The following is a 24,125-nucleotide window of genomic DNA, read 5'->3' on the forward strand; positions in this document are numbered from 1 at the left end:
ATAGGGGGTAGGAGCCTGTCCAATAAGGCACTAAGACAGGGTTACTTCTGACCCACCATGAGGAAAGATATCACAGATTACGTCAAGAAATGTGAAGAATGCCAAAAGCACGCCCCTGTCAGCCACCAGCCAACAGAACATGTGCATCCGATCATCTCTCCTTGGCCTCTCATGAAATAGGAAATGGACATTATGGGACCATTACCCCGTGCTTCTGGAAAAAGGACGTACATGCTGGCGATGACGGACTACTTCTCTAAATGGATATAGGCAGAAGTTTTCCCTCAGGTCCTGGAGAAGCATGTGATATCTTTCATCAAGAGGAACATAGTCAGCAGATATGGCATCCCTTCAGAAATCATATGTGACAACGGGTCAAAATTCATATCCAACAGAACGGAAGACTACTACGGCCGGTGGAACATCAAGTTGTTCAAGTCCGCTCCTAGGAATCCACAGTCTAACGGCCAGGCAAAATCCAGCAAAAAGATAGTCATGAACAACCTAAAAAGAAGGCTGAAGAAGATAGGAGCCAAATGGGCATATGAGCTCCCCTTCGTGTTGTGGTCTGATAGAACCACCCCTAAAGTGGCAACAGGTCAATCACCATTCAGTCTGGTATATGGGGCCGAGGCAGTTATTCCCTCTGAGGGGCAAATACCGACGCATCGATATGCCAATGCCACCGAGGAAAGGAACCAGGTGGAAATGGCCAGCAGCCTCGATACCATTGACGAGCTAAGAACCAGTGCCCAAATCAGGATGGCAGCCTACAAGCAGACAACAACTAGAAGTTACAACAAAAACGTAAGACTAAGGACACTGTAGGTAGGGGACCTAGTACTCAAGAAGGTATTCCCAAACACCAAGAATCAAAGTGCAGGTAAATTCGCCTATAACTGGGAAGGTCCCTACCACATAGAAGCAATCGTGGGTAATGGGGCATACAAGTTGGAGACTATGAACAGGGAAGCTGTCCCTAGGTCCTGGAACATCATTCAACTTAAAAAGTATTATGTCTGAAGTTCCAGGTGCAGGACCCTGAAATTCCACCATCAGCAGGTACACCCCAGGACCCTTGAATCACAACATTCAGTACTCTAGAAACCTTGGAACATGAACTAACTTGCTAAAAGTGTCATTGGCTAAGCAGCTATCGCTTGAAGGGGGACAACCCCAGAACCCACTTGCTGGAGCCATAAGCTCCTTCCCTTATAAGGTACATATGCAAAGAACTAATCATTTTGTTTCGTACCGCCTGACTGTATCACCTGCATTGGTCTGACAGTAACATCTCTTTTGACAGTAGGAACAACTAAGTCGCCAGGCAAAATCTTTTGTTCAGTACACACATGCTAAGCCTCCTGAATTCAGGAGATACTACTAAGGAAATGACAACTTACAACGTAGTTTTTTAAATCCTTTGAGTCAAAACCATTTTTTCTTATTTTCCCTTGGTGTCAACTTCACAGGTGTCACAAGGAGCAAAATGTGGAAGCAGCGTACTTAGTATTTCAAACGGCCAAAAACGAAACTCTCTTTCTTTTAAGTTGTTATAAAAACTCTGGGGGAAGACACTTTGTGCTCCCTAAACCATTTTTTGGATTTATGAAATTGCTTCCATTTTTAAGTACATCGTTGTTTTTGGATTGAATGTGGATATGGTAAGTTGAATATTAAGGCAATGTCCTAGTAGGCTAACTGATGAACAGAAACTAGCAAAATGTTTCTCCTGCAGGAAGTACCCAATGTCCGCGTGGTCGAAACAGAGGGATTCAAGCATCCTGATGGACAAAAAGCTCCCTGAATCACCATAGGCACCTCAACAAGTACGAAGCCGGCACACAAACAGAAAGAACAAAAGAATTTCTAGCAAAACAACTGAAGGAACAAAATGAAAAATTTCATAAACACCCCTCAGCATGAGGAACTTCAAAAGCAAATATTTTTGCCCCTCCTACGAGACAAAAATAAAAGTACCAAAAGTTGTCAGGCACCAAGAGTTAGATTACAATGGGCCACCACACAGGGTCCCAACAAAACATCAAGATAAAAAATTAAAATTTAAAATGCCTAAACTAGGCAGCAGCAGCAGAATCTGGGACGACATCAGCAGTAACATCCACAGGGATGTTAGGCTCCACAGCAGCCTCTCCGCCAGATGGACCTTTCCCTCCCAGGGCAATAAAGGTATCCTCCCTGACCGACGCAACAGCTGGTGGTTCAGTCCTAGCAGTGGTCTCTCCATTGTCACCACCCAGCAAGTCATTGATGAGGCTGATGTCCGGCTTGACTGGATATGCAACATGAAACAGTCGTTCCTCCTCAGCGAGGTCCCAGTTGGAGTGCTCCCCCACCTCGAACTCCTTAATGCATTTGATCTCTGTTTCCCAGGCGGAAACCAATGTATTGTCCAAGAGCAGGTGCTTCAGCAGCTCCTCCTCCTTGTGAGCCTCTTCCATATGCCCTTCTGCCACCTTCCTCTAAGCATTCAGCTGTTTCTGAGCAACAGCCTTCTCCTCAGCCAGCTTCTTTTGGGCAGCCAACCTCTCCCTCCTAACCAGCGCCAGATCTGCGTCCACCTTCCCCAGGTTGACATTAAGGTTGTTCACCTCCCCCATCAATCTGGAAACCTGTAACACCCCCATTTATTCGGGAGCCTTTAGCTAGACATTCCCAAATAAAGGAGAGCGTTACCATCTCGGTTGCCCGAGGTAAATGATACAAATTAAAACAAACCAAAGTACTTCAACTGAAAGAATGGTTTTATTACATTGCCAACCGATTAAATATAAAACTTAACATTACAATTTACTACGCAGCGGAAATAACATAAATAAAGTTGTATAAGTCAACTAAGTGATCTAGACAGCAACTATGGTCCAAGTCGAGTTCACATCCCAATGCTCCCAAGTCAGCTAATCTTTAGTACCTGTCAAATCTGCTGCCCATTATGGTTCATCACAGGTGTTCACGAATACACGGTAAACCACGAGGTTGAGTAGGATAAAAAACATTCAAACAACCAATCTCTCACAACTGTCAATATTCCAATCTCAACTGTTCACATGTCACATCTCGACATCAACTATCCATGTTATACACCAGAGACTAAGCCTGGGGCCTTCCAATTATTCACACACGTTATCCACCAGAGACTAAGCCTGGGGCAGTCCAACAACCACTCACGTTATCCACCAGAGAGTAAGCCTGGGGCAGTCCAATTCTCACAAAGCATTCCACAATATAATCGTATAAAATATACACAACTCCAATCAATTAACAAAGTTAATCTCTCAATTAGCTTAATTAAATAAGAAATCATACACCAATCATCCTTTCAATACATTCACGTATTAAACACGCAAACCAAATATAGTTGAGTAGATTATCCTACCTTTTCAGCAATACTCCAATTTACGCAATCCGAGTAAATATAAATCCAATTGACACAGATTCCCACAACTCCGTCACCTAGACAAGTAGTTATTATAATTACTAATTATATACTTTATTCAAATAATTACCTTAATTATAAATTAATTACTTAATTATAAATTAATTACTTAATTACGTTAATTATAATCTCGTATTAAATCAAAAACCCATTACAAATAAACACACCCAAACCAACCCATGCGTAAACCCCATGTCAAACACCCATATAAACCCGTTTTAAAACTACCTAACCAGCTCATGAATACACGGTTGAACCCGTGTGAACGACCCATGAAAACAAAACCCGTAGACACCCATTATCCACAACCAACACCGTCACCTTACACCACGGTGCACCACCTTCACCTCAGCCAGCCACCATCCTGGCCACCCACCTCGCACAACTCCCCTAAAAAAGTACCAAATTACAGCAATAACATCCGGAACCCGCAACTCCCTCTATACCCGCAACACCACCATAACCACCCTTATCCACGGCCAACTACCTCCTGCCATTACAACCGTGGTCCACCCTAACTCCAGCCACGGCGGTCACGGCCTGACCCACACCCCAACAACACCCCCACACAACCTCGTGTAACGCACAACAACGACAGCAATACCAAAAAGCAACCAACCCGCATGACCCTGAAAACCACCCTATAAATCAACACTAACGACCACCCAGAACAACCCAAGTCCGACCTCACACCACCTACAACCACTTACAACCTGAGCCAAGACTAAAACACCCACAACCCACGTTCATCTACACGGTTTAAGACACGGCCTACAACCCCTGTTTTCCTCTGTTTTCGCGAAATCCGACCACCGCCGCTAAAAACCACCACGCACAGCCACCACGACAGATCCCTCATGGTCGACTACACCATCCTGTCACGACCCCACCAAGCCCAGGTCAAGACTCATCTAATTAAGGGTCTAATTCGGGTTTCCAATTCGACAGCTATAACCACCACCACCCGCGTAAGCCACCCTTAATTTCCACCCTAGGTCGGTTGTCGGTGGTCACGTCATGGTCCATTGAGGTCACGGTGGTCCATTCTAGCTACGGTCAAAGTCGTGGTCCATATGGTTCCGTGTAAGGCGGCGTACAGTGGTCATTAACTGTCAATGTTACAAGTTGTTTAACATATATACAATTAATTAAAGACGGTTTTTGATTCTTACCTTAACACGATTATGCAAGACGATTTCTCCTTCTTTCTTTTAGATCTCTTCCTTCTTTTTATGACTTATTTTCAGATTTCTTTATATATATAGAGTCTAGGTTTAGATGTATAGAATACTAATTAGGAAACTTATGACCTAATTACTTTAATTATTAGAAAATAGAATTAATAATATAATTAGTAATATTAGTATAGTATAATTAGTAATATTAGTATAGTATAATTAGTAATATTAGTAATATTAGTATTATTACCTAATTACTTTCCGACTCACTTATTATTCCATGATAATATCTTTAAAAAAAATTTTTGTAAAACACAACCTTTAATAAATTTTTTGTTGTCAAACACGACTTTTTGGCTGAAGGACTTAGCATTTTGCAATGGGGTAACTTTCAATCGATGTTTGGGATAGCAAACGATGTCGGTTTGAGGTGTTCTTAGACTCGTTCGAAAGGTGAAAATACAAACTTTCCATGGGTGATCAATACGATGGTTAAAAGTGGCCTTATGTGGGGTCTATTATTGTGTAAAGTAAGGCTGGTCGGAGAGATTAACGAGTGGTCGAGGATTTTTAGTGGGTCTTTTAAAGAGGTTATGATGCTTTGTTTGATCTGAAAATTGGTATGTAGGTAGCGGGAAGTGTAAGGTAGGTCGTAGTTGTGTTGTTTTTTGTTGTTGTTGGTTACAAGTGGTGGTTCGAGGAGAGTTAATTTGAAGGTAAAAAACATTCAAAAGATTGTCAAAGTAGGATTTCTTTTTCTGTGGGTCGATTCACTCACCTCAAACCACCACTTACAACAAACAACCACAAAGAACAGCACAACTACGGCCTACCCTACACTCCCCGCTACCTACATCCCAATTTTCAGACCAAACAAAGCAACATAACCTCTTTAAAAGACCCACTAAAAATCCCCGGCCACTCGCTAATCTCTCCGACCAGCCTTACATTGCACAATAGTAGACCTCACATAAGGCCGCCTTTGACCATCATATTGATAACCCCTGGAAAGCTTGTATTTCCACCTTTCCAACGAGTCTAAAAACGCCTCAAACCGACATCGTATGCTATCTCAAACATCGACTGAAAGTTACCCCATTACAAAATGTTAAGTCCTTTGGCCAAAAAGTCGTGTTTGACAACAAAAAATTTATTAAAGGTTGTGTTTTACAAACTTTTTTTAAAAGGTGGTGTTTGGAAGAATTTTTTTTTAAAAGGTTGTGTTTGACAAAAAACCCTATATATTATTCCATTATAATATATATTATTCCATCATATACCTTCTTATAAATTATGAGCTTATTATAATTAGTTATTTAAAATGCGTAAATTATTAATATAAATAATTATCAAATTACGGGTATTACAGTCTTCCGTCCTTAAAACGAACTTCGTCCCGAAGTTCACTAAAAAAAATGATACAAAAGTCTCAAGAACCATCAACACACCTGACTGCCATTTTAACTCATTATCATTGCAACACAATTAAATTACTTAAATCATTATCAAACTATATCTTATTTATCAAAATGTATCGCAAATAAACTTAAAACACGAAAATGCATCACAAAATTAACTGAAAACAAGAGGTGTCACATTCTATCCCCCTAAAAAAAACTTCGTCCCGAAGATTCGGAACTACTACTACTTTATTAAAACTACTAACAATTTAATACTTATATAAATGACAAGAGTCTAATCCTCTCAAATAAATACTAGTTACCCTTCTCCCCTATCCCTTGTACTGTACTAGATGTTCCAAATGTCTTCCCACCATTACTCTGATCACCTCCATTGCCTTGCTTATTATTGTAGCTCCTCTGGGTTCTCCATTGCCCTACATTTCTATTGGTCCCTGCACTCTGTACTGGAGTTTTGTAGTTCCTTTTATTTTTACTCCCATAACCTCCATTTGCATTGCCACCTCCTTGCTTGCCCAAATTTACACTACAATCTATGATCTTATGGCCCAATTTACCACACCTGAAACAATTACCCACAAAATCTCTACTAGCCAACAACGACCATTACTTCCACGGCTCACTCCTCCCATCGGTGCACTATTAGCAAAGTAAGAGTGATATTGGTTAGAATTTTGTTTCTTACTCCCCACATTCTCACTAGAAGGCTCAACCTTTCTCTTCTCACTTTTTTCCTTCTTCTCTTCCTTTTCCCTCCTCTGCCCCTTTAACATATCTGCAATCCTCTCTGCGTTCCCAGCTCGCTGATAAACATCACCCATGGTACTTGGCTGACCAGCTGCAAGCCTCTTCTTAATAGTGGTTAATTAATCCCTTTTCAAATCTAAGTGCCAACATCTCATCACTAAAATTCAAATCAGCTACATATTCTGACAATTCCATAAACATGTTATAATAAGTCTCTACTGTCATCTCATCAGTCATCTTGAAAGAATCAAATTCAGCTCTCATCTTACTCCTAATATGTTCTGGTACAAATACAGCTCTCATATTCTCCTTGAAACCCTTCCAAGTGATAAAAGGTTCATCACTCTCCCTCCAAGCTTCCCTTAAGACCTCCTTACTACGATTCCACCACAAATCCGCTTTTCCCCTTAAATAGTAAGCAGCTTGATCTACTTGCATCTCCGCAGGACATCCTAACAACTCAAAAAGGTTATCAAACTCCCTATGCCAATCCCGAAGTAAAGATGGTTCACCTAATCCGTCATATTTCGTCTGGTTGTGCCTTGCGATACTAGGGCTCATCTTTGCTGGATCCTGAACCGACCCCTTAATCTTCAGTGCCGCAGTCAAAGCCTAATTCATAGATATCAAACGATCAATCTCCTCTTGGGACATGGTAGAGGGTGTAGGTGTAGATCTCTTTGGAGGCATGGTTCTATAAAAGTAAAACAAGACAACATAAGTATCTACCCGAAGAAAGATGGCTTAACATTCTTAAACATTCTATACCTACAAAAATAAGGTGTGGTCAACTGTATCCTTTCTTACCCTCCTTAGGTCCTCCTAACATCACTCTCACCTCCCAATTATCATAGATTAATCATCGATAAAACATTTATATTAAATTTTTTGTAAAACTTGTGTTTTCGGAAATCAAAATCAAGCTGTATCTTTCAAAAATCACCATTAAATAACCGTTACATCCTACGTTGAGTTTTTATACTTTACAGAAAATATAAGGAGTTTTCAAACCATGAGAAAAAGAATCAAATTGAAATCTCGTTTAACCATTTTATAAAGATTTTTACAAACCAGTTGGTCCAAATAAAAAAAAACGATCAGCAATTTGTCAAAACTAGAGTAAACTTGTAAAAATCACCATTAATTGGAAAACATTTACCTTGAAACGTGGCTTATCAATTTGAAAACATATTGGAATCTTTTAAACATTAGAGTTAGAATTAGGCAAAAATCTTAAGTAAAATTTAAATGAAAATTTTTACAAAATCATTTGTCGAAAACTTAACTGTACAGAAATATTCCGACCATTGTCCACTAAATTATTTATTTCTCCCACACCATAAAACTTTTAAACATAAGACAAACGGCATTGGTAAGCTAACTCATGGAGTTATTATTCATAAATAGTTCAAATTTTGAAGATAAACAGAGGTCAAATGGCAACTAATTCAAATAAGGGTAAAATCTGACGGAATAAAGTTCAGCTCTAGGTTCCTTTTTACTATGTCACAAGCCCTCATTAATACCCTCCTACTCCCATATCCACACAACTAGGTCAATAAACTTTCACACACATCTAGTATCTACTCTAAAGCATTCATATCACAAGTTTAATCATTTCATAATATATTGTAAATAACATGGCTTTGGGATTCACACAACCGCATATCACTAGACATGATACTACTATCACACAACATCCAACCACATAATCAATATCATTTTGTATTTACTTTCATGCTTAAGATCAAAACAATTCAACATCAAATCCTTATTTCATCCCTTCAACTCTCCTTAAAATCAAGTTATGTCCCGTAACCTTAATCATCAATGAAAACAATATTCAAACAAAGCAACCAAAACTCCTACGACAAAATAATCAATATTCATTTTAAATTACCCCACTCTTTAATATCTCTCAAAGTAACCGGTTCAAAACTGCAAGGGCCAGAGGTTTGTGTGAGGGGGCCCCTAACTCATCCCATGCTTAAGTGGGCTCCTAACAGTTTCTACCCGGGTTCATTTTATTAGACACAACCAATATTCATTTATTGTTCATTAGTTAGGCATGAGGATCGTTTTCTCTCTGATACCACTTTGTAACACCCCCATTTATTCGGAAGCCTTTAGCTAGACATTCCCAAGTAAATGAGAGCGTTACCATCTCGGTTGCCCAAGGTAAATGATACAAATTAAAACAAAACAAAGTACTTCAACTGAAAGAATGGTTTTATTACATTGCCAACCGATTAAATATAAAACTTAACATTACAATTTACTACGCAGCGGAAATAACATAAATAAAGTTGTATAAGTCAACTAAGTGATCTAGACAGCAACTATGGTCCAAGTCGAGCTTACATCCCAATGCTCCCAAGTCAGCTAATCTTTAGTACCTGTCAAATCTGTTCCCCATTATGGTTCATCACAGGTGTTCACGAATACACGGTCAACCATGAGGTTGAGTAGGATAAAATACATTAAAACAACCAATCTCTCACAACTGTCAATATTCCAATCTCAACTGTTCACATGTCACATCTCGACATCAACTATCCACGTTATCCACCAGAGACTAAGCCTGGGGCCTTCCAGTTATTCACACACGTTATCCACCAGAGACTAAGCCTGGGGCAGTCCAACAACCACTCACGTTATCCACCAGAGACTAAGCCTGGGGCAGTCCAATTCTCACAAAGCATTCCACAATATAATCGTATAAAATATACACAACTCCAATCAATTAACAAAGTTAATCGATCAGTTAGCTTAATTAAATAAGCAATCATAGACCAATCATCCTTACAATACATTCACGTATTAAACACGCAAACCAAATATAGTTGAGTAGATTATCCTACCTTTTCAGCAATACTCAAATTTACGCAATCCGAGTAAATATAAATTTAATTGACATAGCATCCCACAACTCCGTCACCTGGACAAGTAGTTATCATAATTACTAATTACATATTTTATTCAAATAATTACATTAATTATAAATTAATTAATTAATTACGTTAATTATAATCTCATATTAAATCAAAAACCCGATACAAATAAACACACCCAAACCAACCCATGCGTAAACCCCATGTCAAACACCCACATAAACCCGTTTTAAAACTACCTAACCAGCTCATGAATACACGGTTGAACCCGTGTGAACGACCCATGAAAACAACACCCGTAGACACCTATTATCAACAGCCAACACCGTCACCTTACACCACGGGGCACCACCTTCACCTCAGCCAGCCACCATCCTGGCCATCCACCTTGCACAACTCCCCTAAAATAGTCCCAAATTACACCAATAACATCCGAAACACGCAACTCCCTCTATACCCGCAACACCACCATAACCACCCTTATCCACGACCAACTACCTTCTGCCATTACCACCGTGGTCCACCCTATATCCAGCCACGGCGGTCACGGCCTGACCCACACCCCAACAACACCCCCACACAACCTCCTGTAACGAACAACAATGACAGCAATACCAAACAGAAACCAACCCGCATGACCCTGCAAACCACCCTATAAATCACCACTAACGACCACGCAGAACAACCAAAATCCGACCTCACACCACCTACAACCACTTACAACCTGAGCCAAGACTCAAACACCCACAACCCGCGTTCATCTACACGGTTTAAGACACGGCCTACAACCCCTGTTTTCCTCTGTTTTCGTGAAATCCGACCACCACGCACACCCACCACGACACATCCCCCATGGTCGACAACACCACCCCGTCACAACCCCACCAAGCCCAGGTCAAGACTCATCTAATTAAGGGTCTAATTCGGGTTTCCAATCCGACAGCTATAACCACCACCACCCGCGTAAACCACCGTTAATTTGCACCCTAGGTCGGTTGTCGGTGGTCACGTCACGGTCCATTGAGGTCACGGTGGTCCAATCTAGCTACGGTCAAAGTCGTGGTCCATATGGTTCCGTGTAAGGGGGTGTACAGTGGTCATTAACTGTCAATGTTACAAGCTGTTTAACATATATACAATTAATTTAAGACGGTTTTTAATTCTTACCTTAACACGATTATGCAAGACGATTTCTCCTTATTTCTTTTAGATCTCTTCCTTCTTTTTATGAATTATTTTCAGATTTCTTTATATATGATGTGACCATAATTAGCGCATATTTAGCCCCCGAATTAGCCTTGTTCCCATGCTTTTTAGTGCATATTTTGGTCATTTCTTATCTTTAGTTCTTTGTTTTGCATATTCTTTGAGATTTTGATCCCTTGGTAGGAAACGAGTAAGAATCTTGCATTTTCATGGCAAAACAAGACTAAATTGATCGAATTCAATGACCAAGCATCAAGGAGAGACAAGATTAGAAGGCCTTTGTACATATGATAGTAGATGAGCAATGTTGAGAAAGGATCCTTGAGTCCCCAAGAAAATCCCCAAGGAATTTATGAAGAAAAGGGAAGAAAAGAAGAAGAAGCCTTGCTGAGGCACAATCCGTGCGGATTGTCCCCAATCCGGCCGTCCTCCAGCTGCAGAATCCGTGCGGCTTTCCACAAAGGCGCTCGGATCCCACCTCCACAATCCGCCCGGATTCTCTTAAATCCGCTCGGATTCCATCGCCAGAATCAGCCCGTCCCGACCTTAATCCGCCCGGATTCCAGCACAGCGCGATTTCCTCTTCTCTAAGCTACGAAGAAAGAAGCCCTTCCTTCGGAGAATACCGGGTCCTCCCTGCTCAATTTAAAAAGTGTAATTACTAGTTTAGCCCTTATTTAACTGCAACAGGAGTTCATGCATTGCATTTTTGACAAGAGAACAAGCCATGAGATTATCCAAAACAATAGCATTTCCATAACATTCTGGCAGAATTGAGCTGAGGAATGGCTTTGTTCAAATGCTCATATCTTGAGTTTTACTTGGCCAAAAATTATGCTCTTTATATGTATAAAATGTTGAGAATGTCATCTTTCTCATGGACTTGGAATGGTCAAGTTTCACCGTGTGGATTTTCCTCAGTAATCCCTCAAAGACTGGCATGATTTCATGTTGCAGTTAAAGCATTTATGGCCTGAACATACAAACAGTTTAATAACTCAAGATCCAGGCCATGTTCTTGCGTTATTCCAGTTGGAGATGATAGCTAACTCATTTAGCTTAGATTTGGTATATGGTTCACCTTGTGGTTCATCTTGAGTCAAGAGTTATGCCATCTGAAAACTGCCCCTACGTGCTGAAAAGTACATCAGAGGTTCAGCCTGACCTGTCGGTACTAAAACAATCATACCTCTCAAACCAGACAACATATAGGGGTAATTCTTTTTGGAGGTGGTAGCTAACTCAAGTACCTTTCATTTGGTACCTATGGGACATTCTAATTCAACTTGAGGAGCAAGATATGGAGTCTGCAAATCGACACAGAAACTGAAAGTGCTGCTGAGTAAAATGCATCAGTTCTGTTTTGAACCAGGAACGTTCAAAGGTTTTTGGCCATTCATATGCTATGTAAAATGCGTCCATCAAATGTACCTTAGTCCTATGATGATGCTTGGATGAGGAAATAATATTGGCATCAAGAATGAAGCATGTGGGAGCAGAAAAACCAAGCCAAATGCAAGGACAAACTGTCATTGTCACTTGTGGTCATACCATTTTGGGTGAGTTGCTATGTGAGTCTTAATGAGCTATGTTGGGACTAATTTGGCACGACTTGGAGCTGTTACAAGCTGTCACAAGACTCACCTACTTCCTAAGCATAATGCCAAAAGAGGAGCCTCCAACATCCAATGACAACTCACCTTGCCCTCCAATATTTATCTTTAGTGTTTTATTTATTAATGCATTGTACTAGTTGAATAACAACCCTTAGATGTAGTTCTAGGATCAATTAGATGTCTCTTTCTTTCTTAGGTTTATGCTTGCCTATATAAAAGCTTATTTTCAGTGTAACAAGAAAGAATTTTGATGAATGAAAAAAACCTTGCTTTGTGCAAAAACCCGTCTTCCTTCGTGGAGCTTACTACCTTTGTGGAGTAACCTTAATCTCGACCTGTGTGGCTAGATTAAGTAGGAAGATTAAGTCTTTCATATCTTTACATTTACTTGTTCTTTAAAGTTAGAAAATCCGTCTCACAAAAACAATCTTTCTCCATGTTTGTTTATTGTTCTTATGGACAAAAACTTCAGTTTTTATTGTTCATATTAATTCTGAATTTAATCCACTCAAATCATCGTAAGTTGCAAATTATATGCTCCATTAACCCTAATGCATCCTCCCTAATTTCCACTATAAATACCCCATTAGTCTAATTAGAGGAGCATGTTCTTCCTATCAATAATTAGAGTAGTTAATATCAATCAAATCTCTCTTTAGTTTTGTAATCAACAATTAATCAAGTTCTAATACAAGTTTTATTTCCTTAATCTCTCTTTTGTTCATCCTTTATTTTGGGTAATTGAAGATTATTTGGGTTATTGTTGGGAGATTGACAACCTCTCAATCAAGCATTCAAGTACTTCTTTTATCTTTGCTTAATTATTGGAATCATTAGTAGGTATAATTCTCTTAATCCCTTTTTAATTATTGTTAATTACTTTCATTTATTCATCATGTTTCATATTGTTGGTATGATTGACAACCTTGCTAGCATGATCAACATGATAATGGGTGAGTAGTCTCTTAGCTAGGGTTAATGGGTGATTAGGGGAAACCAACATGGGGAATGATTCATGCTTAAATTAATATGCTTTCATGTTTTATTTGGTTGCTTGTTTTGATCTCAACTCATGCACATGTTATATTTGATGAAATGCTAAGCCTATGAATCCTTACATTTACTATCATCTTCTATCTTTTCAATGAGACTTGTAAGACATAACCCAACTCGAGTCTCATTAGACCATGCATGTTGTTGAGTAGGGAATATTAAGTCGACTTGTAGGTGTTGTACAATCTAATCGATTCGGCTCCGGGACCCAAACTTTCTTAGGATTGTAAGATATAACCCAACTCAATCCATCACAACAATAATTGCTTGCTTATAATTTGAGAACATGTTTGTATGATCAATTCCCATGATTCCCCTATGATCCCATGACACCCTAGTGCTTCTTAATCAATTGTTTACACCCCTTTTTATTCATCTTGCTAGTTTATTTTCATTGCTATTTTAGTTAGTGACCTTCTACATCAACCCAATTTGTGACACCCCCAAGACACCACTAGTTCCAATAGAAATCTCATTTCAATACCCGTCCCTTGGGATCCGACCTTTATATGCCTCTTTACTAATTGTAGAGTTGTTTGTGAAGCTATAAATTGTGTTTTGATTCGGACGTGACCCAACGACCACACCTTTAATTGTGAACACGAAACGGACCGATCAAAATTGGCGCCGTTGCCGGGGACGGTGTTTGTTTGATTTAGATTTCCTTTTTATTGTTATTAGTTGTGTCTTTCTTCGCCTTGGGGAAGTAAAACTCCTCAAGGCTTGTTCTAATTGTTTTCAAGTTGTTCGATATTGTGCGAGATGGATTTTATACATTGTTTTGTAGAGGACCACTTGAGTAAACCTTACTTCAAGGATCCCATGCAAGCATTGGAAGCATTGGAAGCAAGTGAGGCTAACAATATGTATTGGGAATTGGAGGTGGATCTTTTTGAGGCCGCTCTAGCTAACAAGGAACTTACTCGTGCACAATCCGAACTAGTGCATAACATTCTAGTGGAAGCATGTCAACCCATAGAGGATGAGCAATCCATCCTAGAAGATATTTTACAAGCTCAAGAGCAAGAGGTACCCATCATGGAATTTGAATATGATGAGGTTGATGAAAATGAAGTTGAGTATGCTATGAGGATGGAATGTCTAATGGAGATGGAGCAAATTCTCAATAAAACTCAAAAGGAGGAAAGTAAGGTAAAAACCCCCACTTTAAAACCCCTTCCCCCAAATTTGAAATATGCTTACCTTGATGAATCAAAGACCAAACCAGTGATTGTTAATGATATACTTGATGATGACCAATTGGGAAAATTGCTTGATGTGTTGAAACAACATGAGAAGGCTATAGGTTATAGTCTAGATGACCTTAAGGGGATAAGTCCCAACTTTTGCATGCATAGAATTCATCTAGAGGAAGACCATAGACCTACCATTCAACCTCAAAGAAGATTGAACCCCCACATGCAAGAAGTTGTCAAAGGAGAAGTCATGAAATTACTTGATGCGGGAATCATATATCCTATATCGGATTCATTGTGGGTAAGCCCCGTCCAAGTGGTACCTAAGAAAGGAGGTACTACAGTAGTGACAAATGAAAAGAATGAACTAATACCCACAAGAATGATCACCGGTTGGCATATGTGCATTGACTACCGGAAATTAAACTCCGCAACAAGAAAGGATCACTTCCCCTTACCATTCATTAACCAAATGCTTGAGAGGTTAGCCTCCAACAAATTCTTTTGTTACCTTGACGGGTATTCGGGATTCTTCCAAATCCCTATACACCCGGATGACCAACATAAAACCACTTTCACATGCCCTTATGGCACTTTTGCATATAGGAGGATGCCTTTTGGTTTATGTAATGCCCCCGCCACTTTCCAAAGATGCATGATGAGTGTCTTCTCCGATTATCTAGAGACCATAATGGAAGTTTTTATGGATGATTTTAGTGTTTATGGAAAGGACTTTGACTCATGTTTGCATAATCTTTCTCTTGTGTTGCAAAAGTGTGAAGATGTTAGTCTTGTTTTAAATTGGGAAAAGTGTCACTTCATGGTCAATGAAGGAATTGCCTTGGGTCATTTGATTTCGGAAAAGGGCATCGAGGTCGATAAAGCTAAAGTTGAGGTGATAGAGAAACTCCCACCTCCCGTGAATGTTAGAGGGGTGAGAAGTTTTCTCGGTCACGCGGGTTTTTATCGTCGTTTCATAAAGGATTTTTCAAAAATAGCGAAACCCCTCACTCAACTTTTGCTTAAAGATGCCCAATTCCTCTCTACTGACGTGTGTGTTGAAGCTTTTAATAGAATCAAAGAAGCACTAATCTCGGCACCAATTATCCAACCCCCGAATTGGGAGTTACCTTTTGAGATTATGTGCAACGCTAGCAACTACGACGTTGGAGCGGTTCTTGGCCAACGTGTAGGGAGAGCTCTTCATGCCATCTATTACATAAGCAAGACCCTCGATCCCTCCCAAGTGAATTATGACACAACCGAAAAGGAGCTTCTTGCCATTGGATATGCATTGGATAAATTCCGTTCCTACTTGCTTGGATCCAAGGTGATTGTATTTTCGGATCATCGCGCTCTCCGACATCTCTTGATAAAGAAGGAGGCAAAACCAAGATTGTTGAGATGGATTTTGCTTCTTCAAGAATTTGACTTGGAAATAAGAGACAAGAAAGGAGCCGAGAATGTAGTGGCGGATCACTTGTCAAGGATCCGGTTTCATGATGAAAATGGAGAAACCCCGATCAATGACTCATTCCCCGACGATATTTTGATGGCCATTCAAACACAACTTGAAAGGCACATCACCCCATGGTTTGCCGATTATGCCAATTATATTGTTGGAAAGGTACTCCCTCCAAACTTGAATCACAACCAAAGGAAGAGATTCCTATTCGAAGTGAAGAGGTACTTTTGGGATGACCCAAACCTCTACAAGGAGTGTAGTGATGGGCTCTATCGGAGATGCATCCCTCAATGGGAAACCCAAGGAATCTTGGAAGGATGTCATTCATCACCCTACGGTGGGCACCATGGAGCAAGGAGAACCGTAGCAAAAATTCTCCAATCGGGCTTCTATTGGCCTACAATGTTTCAAGATACAAGAGAATTCATCATTCATTGCGACGCTTGTCAAAGAACGGGAAATATCTCGTGGAGGAACGAAATGCCACAAAGGGGCATTCTAGAGGTGGAGATCTTCGATGTTTGGGGAATCGACTACCAAGGGCCCTTTGTGACATCCAATGGGAATAAATAAATTCTTGTGGCCGTAGATTATGTCTCAAAGTGGGTGGAGGCAATTGCCATCCCAAATGATGATGCAAAAACGGTCACCAAACTTTTCAAAAAGATAATTTTCCCAAGATTTGGAGTTCCTAGAGCGACCATTAGTGATGGAGGAACGCATTAACATGAGAAGAAACTTGCATCCCTTTTGACCAAATATGGTGTCCAACATAGAACCGGCTTGGGATATCATCCTCAAACAAGCGGTCAAGTTGAAATTTCAAATAGAGAGATCAAGCAAATCCTTGAAAAAGGTGTGAATAAGACTCGGAAAGATGGGAGCACAAAGCTTGATGATGCTCTTTGGGCTTATAGGACGGCCTATAAGACTCCCATAGGAGCCTCCCCCTACAAGCTTGTCTATGGAAAAGCATGTCATTTGCCAATCGAATTGGAGTACAAAGCTTATTGGGCAATCCGAGCACTTAATCTTGATCTCAAATTGAGCGGTCAAAGGAGGATGATTCAAATCCAAGAGTTGGAGGAATTTCGACTACAATCCTATGAGAATGCGAAGATTTACAAAGAAAGAACGAAATTGCTTCATGATAAGAGAATTAGACAAAAGGCCTTGCACAAGGGAGACAAAGTCCTTCTATTCAATTCCCGCTACCGACTATTTCCGGGAAAATTGAACTCTAGATGGATGGGTCCCTATGTGATAACCGAAGTTGGAAAATATGGAGATTTCGAACTCAAAGCGGAAGATGGAAGCAAGTTCAAGGTAAATGGTCAAAGGTTGAAGCCATACTATGAAGGAGCGTTTGTTAGAGAGGTCGAGGCTACCTACCTCGGGCCTCCTCCCCCTTGAAAGGACCATCTAAGGGAGAGTTTGGCGGAGTCCTCCCTAAACCACCACTTGTAAATATACTAACCCTCTAACTTGTATTTATTGTTTTATTGCATTTGTTTTAATAAATAGCATGAACTCTTTTCATGAGCGTAAGTGAGGGAGGGTTACTAATGAATTTTGAATGAATGAAGGAACGAATTCTCGAGTGTGGGGACACATCTAAGAGAGGAGAAAAAGTCAAAGGAAGAATTCGCAGCCTGAACACGAGCGGATTCCCTGGAATCCGGGCGTTCTGGGGAGAAACCGTCCGTCCAGCTACGCTGAGAATTTGAAGATTTTTTGGACTGAGGTTGAATCCGAGCGTCCTAGAAAGAAAAACGCCCATCTTGTAGAATCCGGCCGGATTTGAAGAAAGACGCCCGTCTTTCTACCTGTGCATTTCAAAGAAAATCTTTATAGAAGAAACCGCCCGTCTTCAGCAGAATCCGCCCGTCCCGAGGAGCACGAATCCGAGCGTCTTCAGCTCGAATCCGCTCGTCTTCTCACGGTGTTTTGACCCGACTTTTCCCTAATTAAAATACACCCCACCACACATACAATGACACATGACTACTCCTTCCACTTGCACTATAAAACCCACCTCCTTATGACTCCCATACATATCCAAATCACTCTCTTTACCCACAAAATCAAAAAGCCCCAATTTTCTAGGGTTTCCAACACTAAATCAACAAGGAACATCCTTACCCTTTCAAAAATCAAAAGAACCCAACAAAAGAATCAAGAATGGCACCAAGGAGATCCTCTTTTAGGAGTGCAAGAAGACCAAGGATGATGGGAAGTTCTTCTACCTCCCATCTCAACACTTTAAGAAGAGAACATGAAGAGATTGTAGATCTTACAAGGCTTGATGATTTCTCAAATGTGGAATTCCTCAATGATGTGCAAAGATTAGTCTTCCACCGGCTTCTAAGTAAGAATATTCTTCCCACTAAATTTTTATGTCATGCTACATTGAAGAAACGTGGGATTTATCACCAAGTGGAAGCTCTCTTTGAGGTTTTCGGTCTTTCAACCCTTTTTCGCATGTATGAACCAACCTATCGGTCTCTTGTGCTTGAATTTTTGAGCTTTTTGAAGATTACGACCTTGAACAAAGTGATATGCATAGAGTTTAGGTTGGAGAATGTTTCTAGGATGATGACCCTTGTAGAATTCGCAAATGTGTTTGGACTTGATGTTTCGCCTACCCGAACATCGAAACCCAAAAAGTATAGTGCTGCACCTTTGTGGAGGGCCATGACGGGCCGGGATTTCATTCACACCAAGGAATGTCTTGCTTTTCATATCCAAAACCCGATCTTGAGGCTTACATATCGATTTCTCTCGGGCACTCTACTTGCCCGCCGAGATCCGGCCATCGTGAACCAATTAGACCTTGTGTTTATGGAATCTTACCTCAACATTCAAGGGAGAAATGGGTATCACTTCAATGCACCTCTAGTTTTGCTAGAGAAATGGGCAAAGTTTAGAAATGGGGATGATGATGGAATGAAGCACATAGTGAATGGAGGACTCATAACTAGACTTGCAAAGCACTTCAACCCAAGGTTCAATGAGAACAATGAGTACACTCCACTTACGGGAAGCACGAGAATTAATGAAGATCTCCTTCTCGTCCATCACCATTGGATAACCGTTGAGGGGGTCGATAAGCGGATAAAGTGGTTGACAAAAGGAAGCGATCCGATTTATCTTCCAATGGCCGATCTACCACGGATCTCCCCAAGAAGAGGAAACTTATCCCCAATGCCATCTTACCTCATCCCAAGTCAAACAAGGCAAGCACCACCACCACCAAATCCACCACCACAACAACAAGAACAACAAACTCAAAATGAGAAGATAAAAGTGCCTCCCTACCCCTTTCCCTACCAACCGTATAACCATCCAAATCCCTTCATCCTCCCCCGTGACGACTTTGTCACGGGAATCTTGCAAGATCTACACTACCGTCAATACGAGACCTCCGTGGACACTTACTATGCCCTTTATCCTCAATATCACAAGATGGTTCGAAGAGGACGGATTAGTGAGGAAGGAGCTTTCCCTTCATGGGCTCAAATGGATTTGCTCTTCCCCAACTCGGAGAGAGCTAATGAAGGGGCGAACGGTAGACAAGAGGAGGAGAGTGGCAATTCTTGTGGAGGTGACACGGTGGAACTTGAGAGTGGGGAAGACGAATTCATGGACCCAAGTTTGAGTGATGCTTCAAAGGATATTTGGGATAGCGATATAGAGGGAGATGATGCCGATGTCTACAAGACTACTTCATCACTAGGTGGAGAGGGCGAGAGGCACCCACCTAAGTTTAAGTGAAGTTTTCTCATCTCTCCTCTTTATCTTTCAATGTTTCATGAAAAGAAGTTTGTGTCTTGTTACCTTATATTTTCATTAATTTTGATCATTGTTGGAGTAGTCCTAGCACCATAGAGGACTCACACCTCGGTACCATTGAGGTGTTCTCATTTTATTGTTCCCATTTTCAAAATCCAAAATGACAAATTAGTTTCATGCATTGCATAGTGTGTGCATGAACTACACCCATTCTTGGACATTAGCAATAGTGTCTAACTCAGTTTGGGGAAGTTAATGCATACACAACGGGAGGTAATCAAAATTATCCTCTCCGTCATAACAAAAACCATGCATCATGTAGTGTAGCTTAGTATAGATTGCATTTAGTATAGAAATCATGCATCATCTTTGCATAATTTCCATCATTTTGGCCATTGAGGACAATGCCCATATTAGTGTGGGGATGGGAATTCTAACATTTAACTCTTATTCAAAAAATCCAAAAAATTGAAAAATTTCGAAAATCATAAAAATTTGAAAATTGAAAAACCCAAAAACATGTTTATTTCCCTTTGTAGTCTTGTGTATATATTGTTTTGTATATATTGTGTTTGTTCTATCCTTGTTCACATTGATTGACTACGCCACATCCGAGACATGAGGATAATGAAGACCGCATGGTATGATCTTTGCCTCGAGTAAAAGAAAAAAGTAGAATTTCCAATCTCCTTTTTCCTCTTTATGTTAATGACTATGTGGCTTTATTTTGATTGATGCGGTATAACAATGTGAACTTAGGACTTGCATTTAGTTTCTATGTCATATTAGTTGATAGAATCACTTGCATTAGGATGTTTATATTAGTTGCATCATGGCATGTAGTTGCATGTTAGAAATGTTTTGAAAAATGCGTAACTAGGAACTTTGTCAAGAGCAACTAAGCCATTACAAATACTTGTTCAACTTAAGACTTTGCCTACTAGAATGGTTGTAAAACACCCTAGATAGTGTCATACTAGTGTCTTTTGACCCATGACCTAAGGCCTAATGAAGGGTTTGCATGTGAGTCACCTATCCAACCCCGTGATGCGATGTGGACTTGGTTAACTTGTCTAGGTGACCTTGATTGACATTGTTGTAAGGCAACCCAAAAATATTTTCTATCAATAAGCTTAAAGTGCTCATTTCAAAGAATTTTGTCTTGTGGAAGTAATATAATGCCAAGGAAACCTCAAATGTTATGAATTGTTGAATGTTGAGAAATTTAAGTTGTTTTGATGGAGGCGTACCACTTCGATGTGCTTTGGTGCGGGATCCATTGAATTGGGCCCCCACACGGTTGTGAATTCGGCCGCCCAGAGACAGAGTGACTATCACCCCGAAAAGCTATTGTCTAGAGGTTAACCGGTTGCCTAATAAGCGATTGGCGAAAGCAAAGGACACTAGCCCGGAAGGGACAAACCCCATCTTAATTTTTTGAAATGTGAAAGTGAGATGAGGACAATTTTGAATACTAGTCATATCCACCCGTTGTGAATAAAGATTTGAGCATTTCATTCCCAAAAAGCCTTTTGTCAAGCCACTTGGTCGAGCTTGGGACGATCCATGATCTTTACTTTTGTAGAGAATTCGAGACTTGTCATGTCATATGCTACTAGCATCATAGGGATCATCATTCCACCACCATCCGATCGCTCTTGACGAAAGCATTTGGAAATTGAGGATGAAAGTAGTCTAGTTTAACACCATTTGGAGGTGATTTAGTGCCATCCTCTTAGCCTTAGTAATTTGTTGAACTAGTATTTGTGAAGGATTACATGCTCTTAAATTTGTTCCTCTTTAGTGCCTCCACCACTTGATGAGGAAGTGGCTATTCCTTTTGTAGATGCATCCATTATGTGATTTTTCGTGCTTAATGTTTGGATGTGTCGCCATTTTGGCAATACCCACCTTGCCTTGCAAGAAGGCATCCTACCTCATGGTTGTCTTGTTGTGAGTTGAAGGGGCGGAGTGAGACCCGCTAATTGTCTCATATTGGCTATGTTATTAGGTTAGTTTAAATAATGGTCCTAGTCTTTGTCACCTCTTTACTCGGGACGAGCAAAGGGTCGGTTTGGGGATATTTGATGTGACCATAATTAGCGCATATGTAGCCCCCGAATTAGCCTTGTTCCCATGCTTTTTAGTGCATATTTGGGTCATTTCATATCTTTAGTTCTTTGTTTTGAATATTCTTTTAGATTTTGATCCCTTGGTAGGAAAGGAGTAAGAATCTTGCATTTTCATGGCAAAACAAGACTAAATTGATCGAATTCAATGACCAAGCATCAAGGAGAGACAAGATTAGAAGGCCTTTGTACATATGATAGTAGATGAGCAATGTTGAGAAAGGATCCTTGAGTCCCCAAGAAAATCCCCAAGGAATTTATGAAGAAAAGGGAAGAAAAGAAGAAGAAGCCTTGCTGAGGCACAATCCGTGCGGATTGTCCCCAATCCGGCCGTCCTCCAGCTGCAGAATCCGTGCGGCTTTCCACAAAGACGCTCGGATCCCACCTCCACAATCCGCCCGGATTCTCTTGAATCTGCTCGGATTCCATTTCCAGAATCCGCCCGTCCCGACCTTAATCCGCCCGGATTCCAGCACAGCGCGATTTCCTCTTCTCCAAGCTACGAAGAAAGAAGCCCTTCCTTCGGAAAATACCGGCTCCTCCCTGCTCAATTTAAAAAGTGTAATTACTAGTTTAGCCCTTAGTTAACCCTAATGCATCCTCCCTAATTTCCACTATAAATACCCCATTTGTCTAATTAGAGGAGCATGTTCTTCTTATCAATAATTAGAGTAGTTAATATCAATCAAATCTCTCTTTAGTTTTGTAATCAACAATTAATCAAGTTCTAATACAAGTTTTATTTCCTTAATCTCTCTTTTGTTCATCCTTTATTTTGGGTAATTGAAGATTATTTGGGTTATTGTTGGGAGATTGACAACCTCTCAATCAAGCATTCAAGTACTTCTTTTATCTTTGCTTTATTATTGGAATCATTAGTAGGTATAATTCTCTTAATCCCTTTTTAATTATTGTTAATTACTTTCATTTATTCATCATGTTTCATATTGTTGGTATGATTGACAACCTTGCTAGCATGATCAACATGATAATGAGTGAGTAGTCTCTTAGCTAGGGTTAATGGGTGATTAGGGGAAACCAACATGGGAAGGATTCATGCTTAAATTAATATGCTTTCATGTTTTATTTGCTTGCTTGTTTTGATCTCAACTCATGCACATGTTATATTTAATGAAATGCTAAGCCTATGAATCCTTGCATTTACTATCATCTTCTATCTTTTCAATGAGACTTGTAAGACATAACCCAACTCGAGTCTCATTAGACCATGCATGTTGTTGAGTAGGGAAGATTAAGTCGACTTGTAGGTGTTGTACAATCTAATCGATTCGGCTCCGGGACCCAAACTTTCTTAGGATTGTAAGATATAACCCAACTCAATCCATCACAACAATAATTGCTTGCTTATAATTTGAGAACATGTTTGTATGATCAATTCCCATGATTCCCCTATGATCCCATGACACCCTAGTGTTTCTTAATCAATTGTTTACACCCCTTTTTATTCATCTTGCTAGTTTATTTTCATTGCTATTTTAGTTAGTGACCTTCTACATCAACCCAATTTGTGACACCCCCAAGACACCACTAGTTCCAATAGAAATCTCATTTCAATACCCGTCCCTTGGGATCCGACCTTTACTTGTCTCTTTACTAATCGTAGAGTTGTTTGTGAAGCTATAAATTGTGTTTTGATTCGGTCGTGACCCAACGACCACACCTTTAATTGTGAACACGAAACGGATCGATCAATATATATATATAGTCTAGGTTTAGATGTATAGAATACTAATTAGGAAACTTATTACCTAATTACTTTAATTATTAGAAAACAGAATTAATAATATAATTAGTAATATTAGTATAGTATAATTAGTAATATTCGTATTATTAGTATTATTACCTAATTACTTTCCGACTCACTTATTATTCCATGATATTATATATTATTCCATTATAATATATTTTATTCCATCATATACCTGCTTATAAATTATGAGCTTATTATAATTA

General features: G+C 39.9%; 1 protein-coding gene across 1 annotated transcript; it reads left to right on the forward strand.

Moving 5' to 3' along the window:
* Positions 1 to 495: 495 nt before the first annotated feature.
* On the forward strand, positions 496 to 1,807 carry LOC141601333 (uncharacterized). Its single transcript, XM_074421606.1, has 3 exons — positions 496 to 807; positions 1,154 to 1,219; positions 1,739 to 1,807. The coding sequence occupies exons 1-3, from the start codon at positions 496 to 498 to the stop codon at positions 1,805 to 1,807; spliced, it is 447 nt and encodes a 148-aa protein (XP_074277707.1).
* Positions 1,808 to 24,125: the final 22,318 nt, after the last annotated feature.

This window comes from Silene latifolia, chromosome 9 (assembly GCF_048544455.1).
Source record: "Silene latifolia isolate original U9 population chromosome 9, ASM4854445v1, whole genome shotgun sequence".
In the NCBI taxonomy this organism is placed as follows: Eukaryota; Viridiplantae; Streptophyta; class Magnoliopsida; order Caryophyllales; family Caryophyllaceae; genus Silene; species Silene latifolia.

Coding starts and splice junctions, on each gene's coding strand:
- LOC141601333 (XM_074421606.1), top strand. CDS start 496: ATGAACAACCTAAAAAGAAGGCTGAAGAAGATAGGAGCCAAATGGGCA. Junction 808..1,153: donor CTAGAAGTTACAACAAAAAC/GTAAGACTAAGG, acceptor TTGGCTAAGCAG/CTATCGCTTGAAGGGGGACA. Junction 1,220..1,738: donor TAAGCTCCTTCCCTTATAAG/GTACATATGCAA, acceptor TTTCTCCTGCAG/GAAGTACCCAATGTCCGCGT.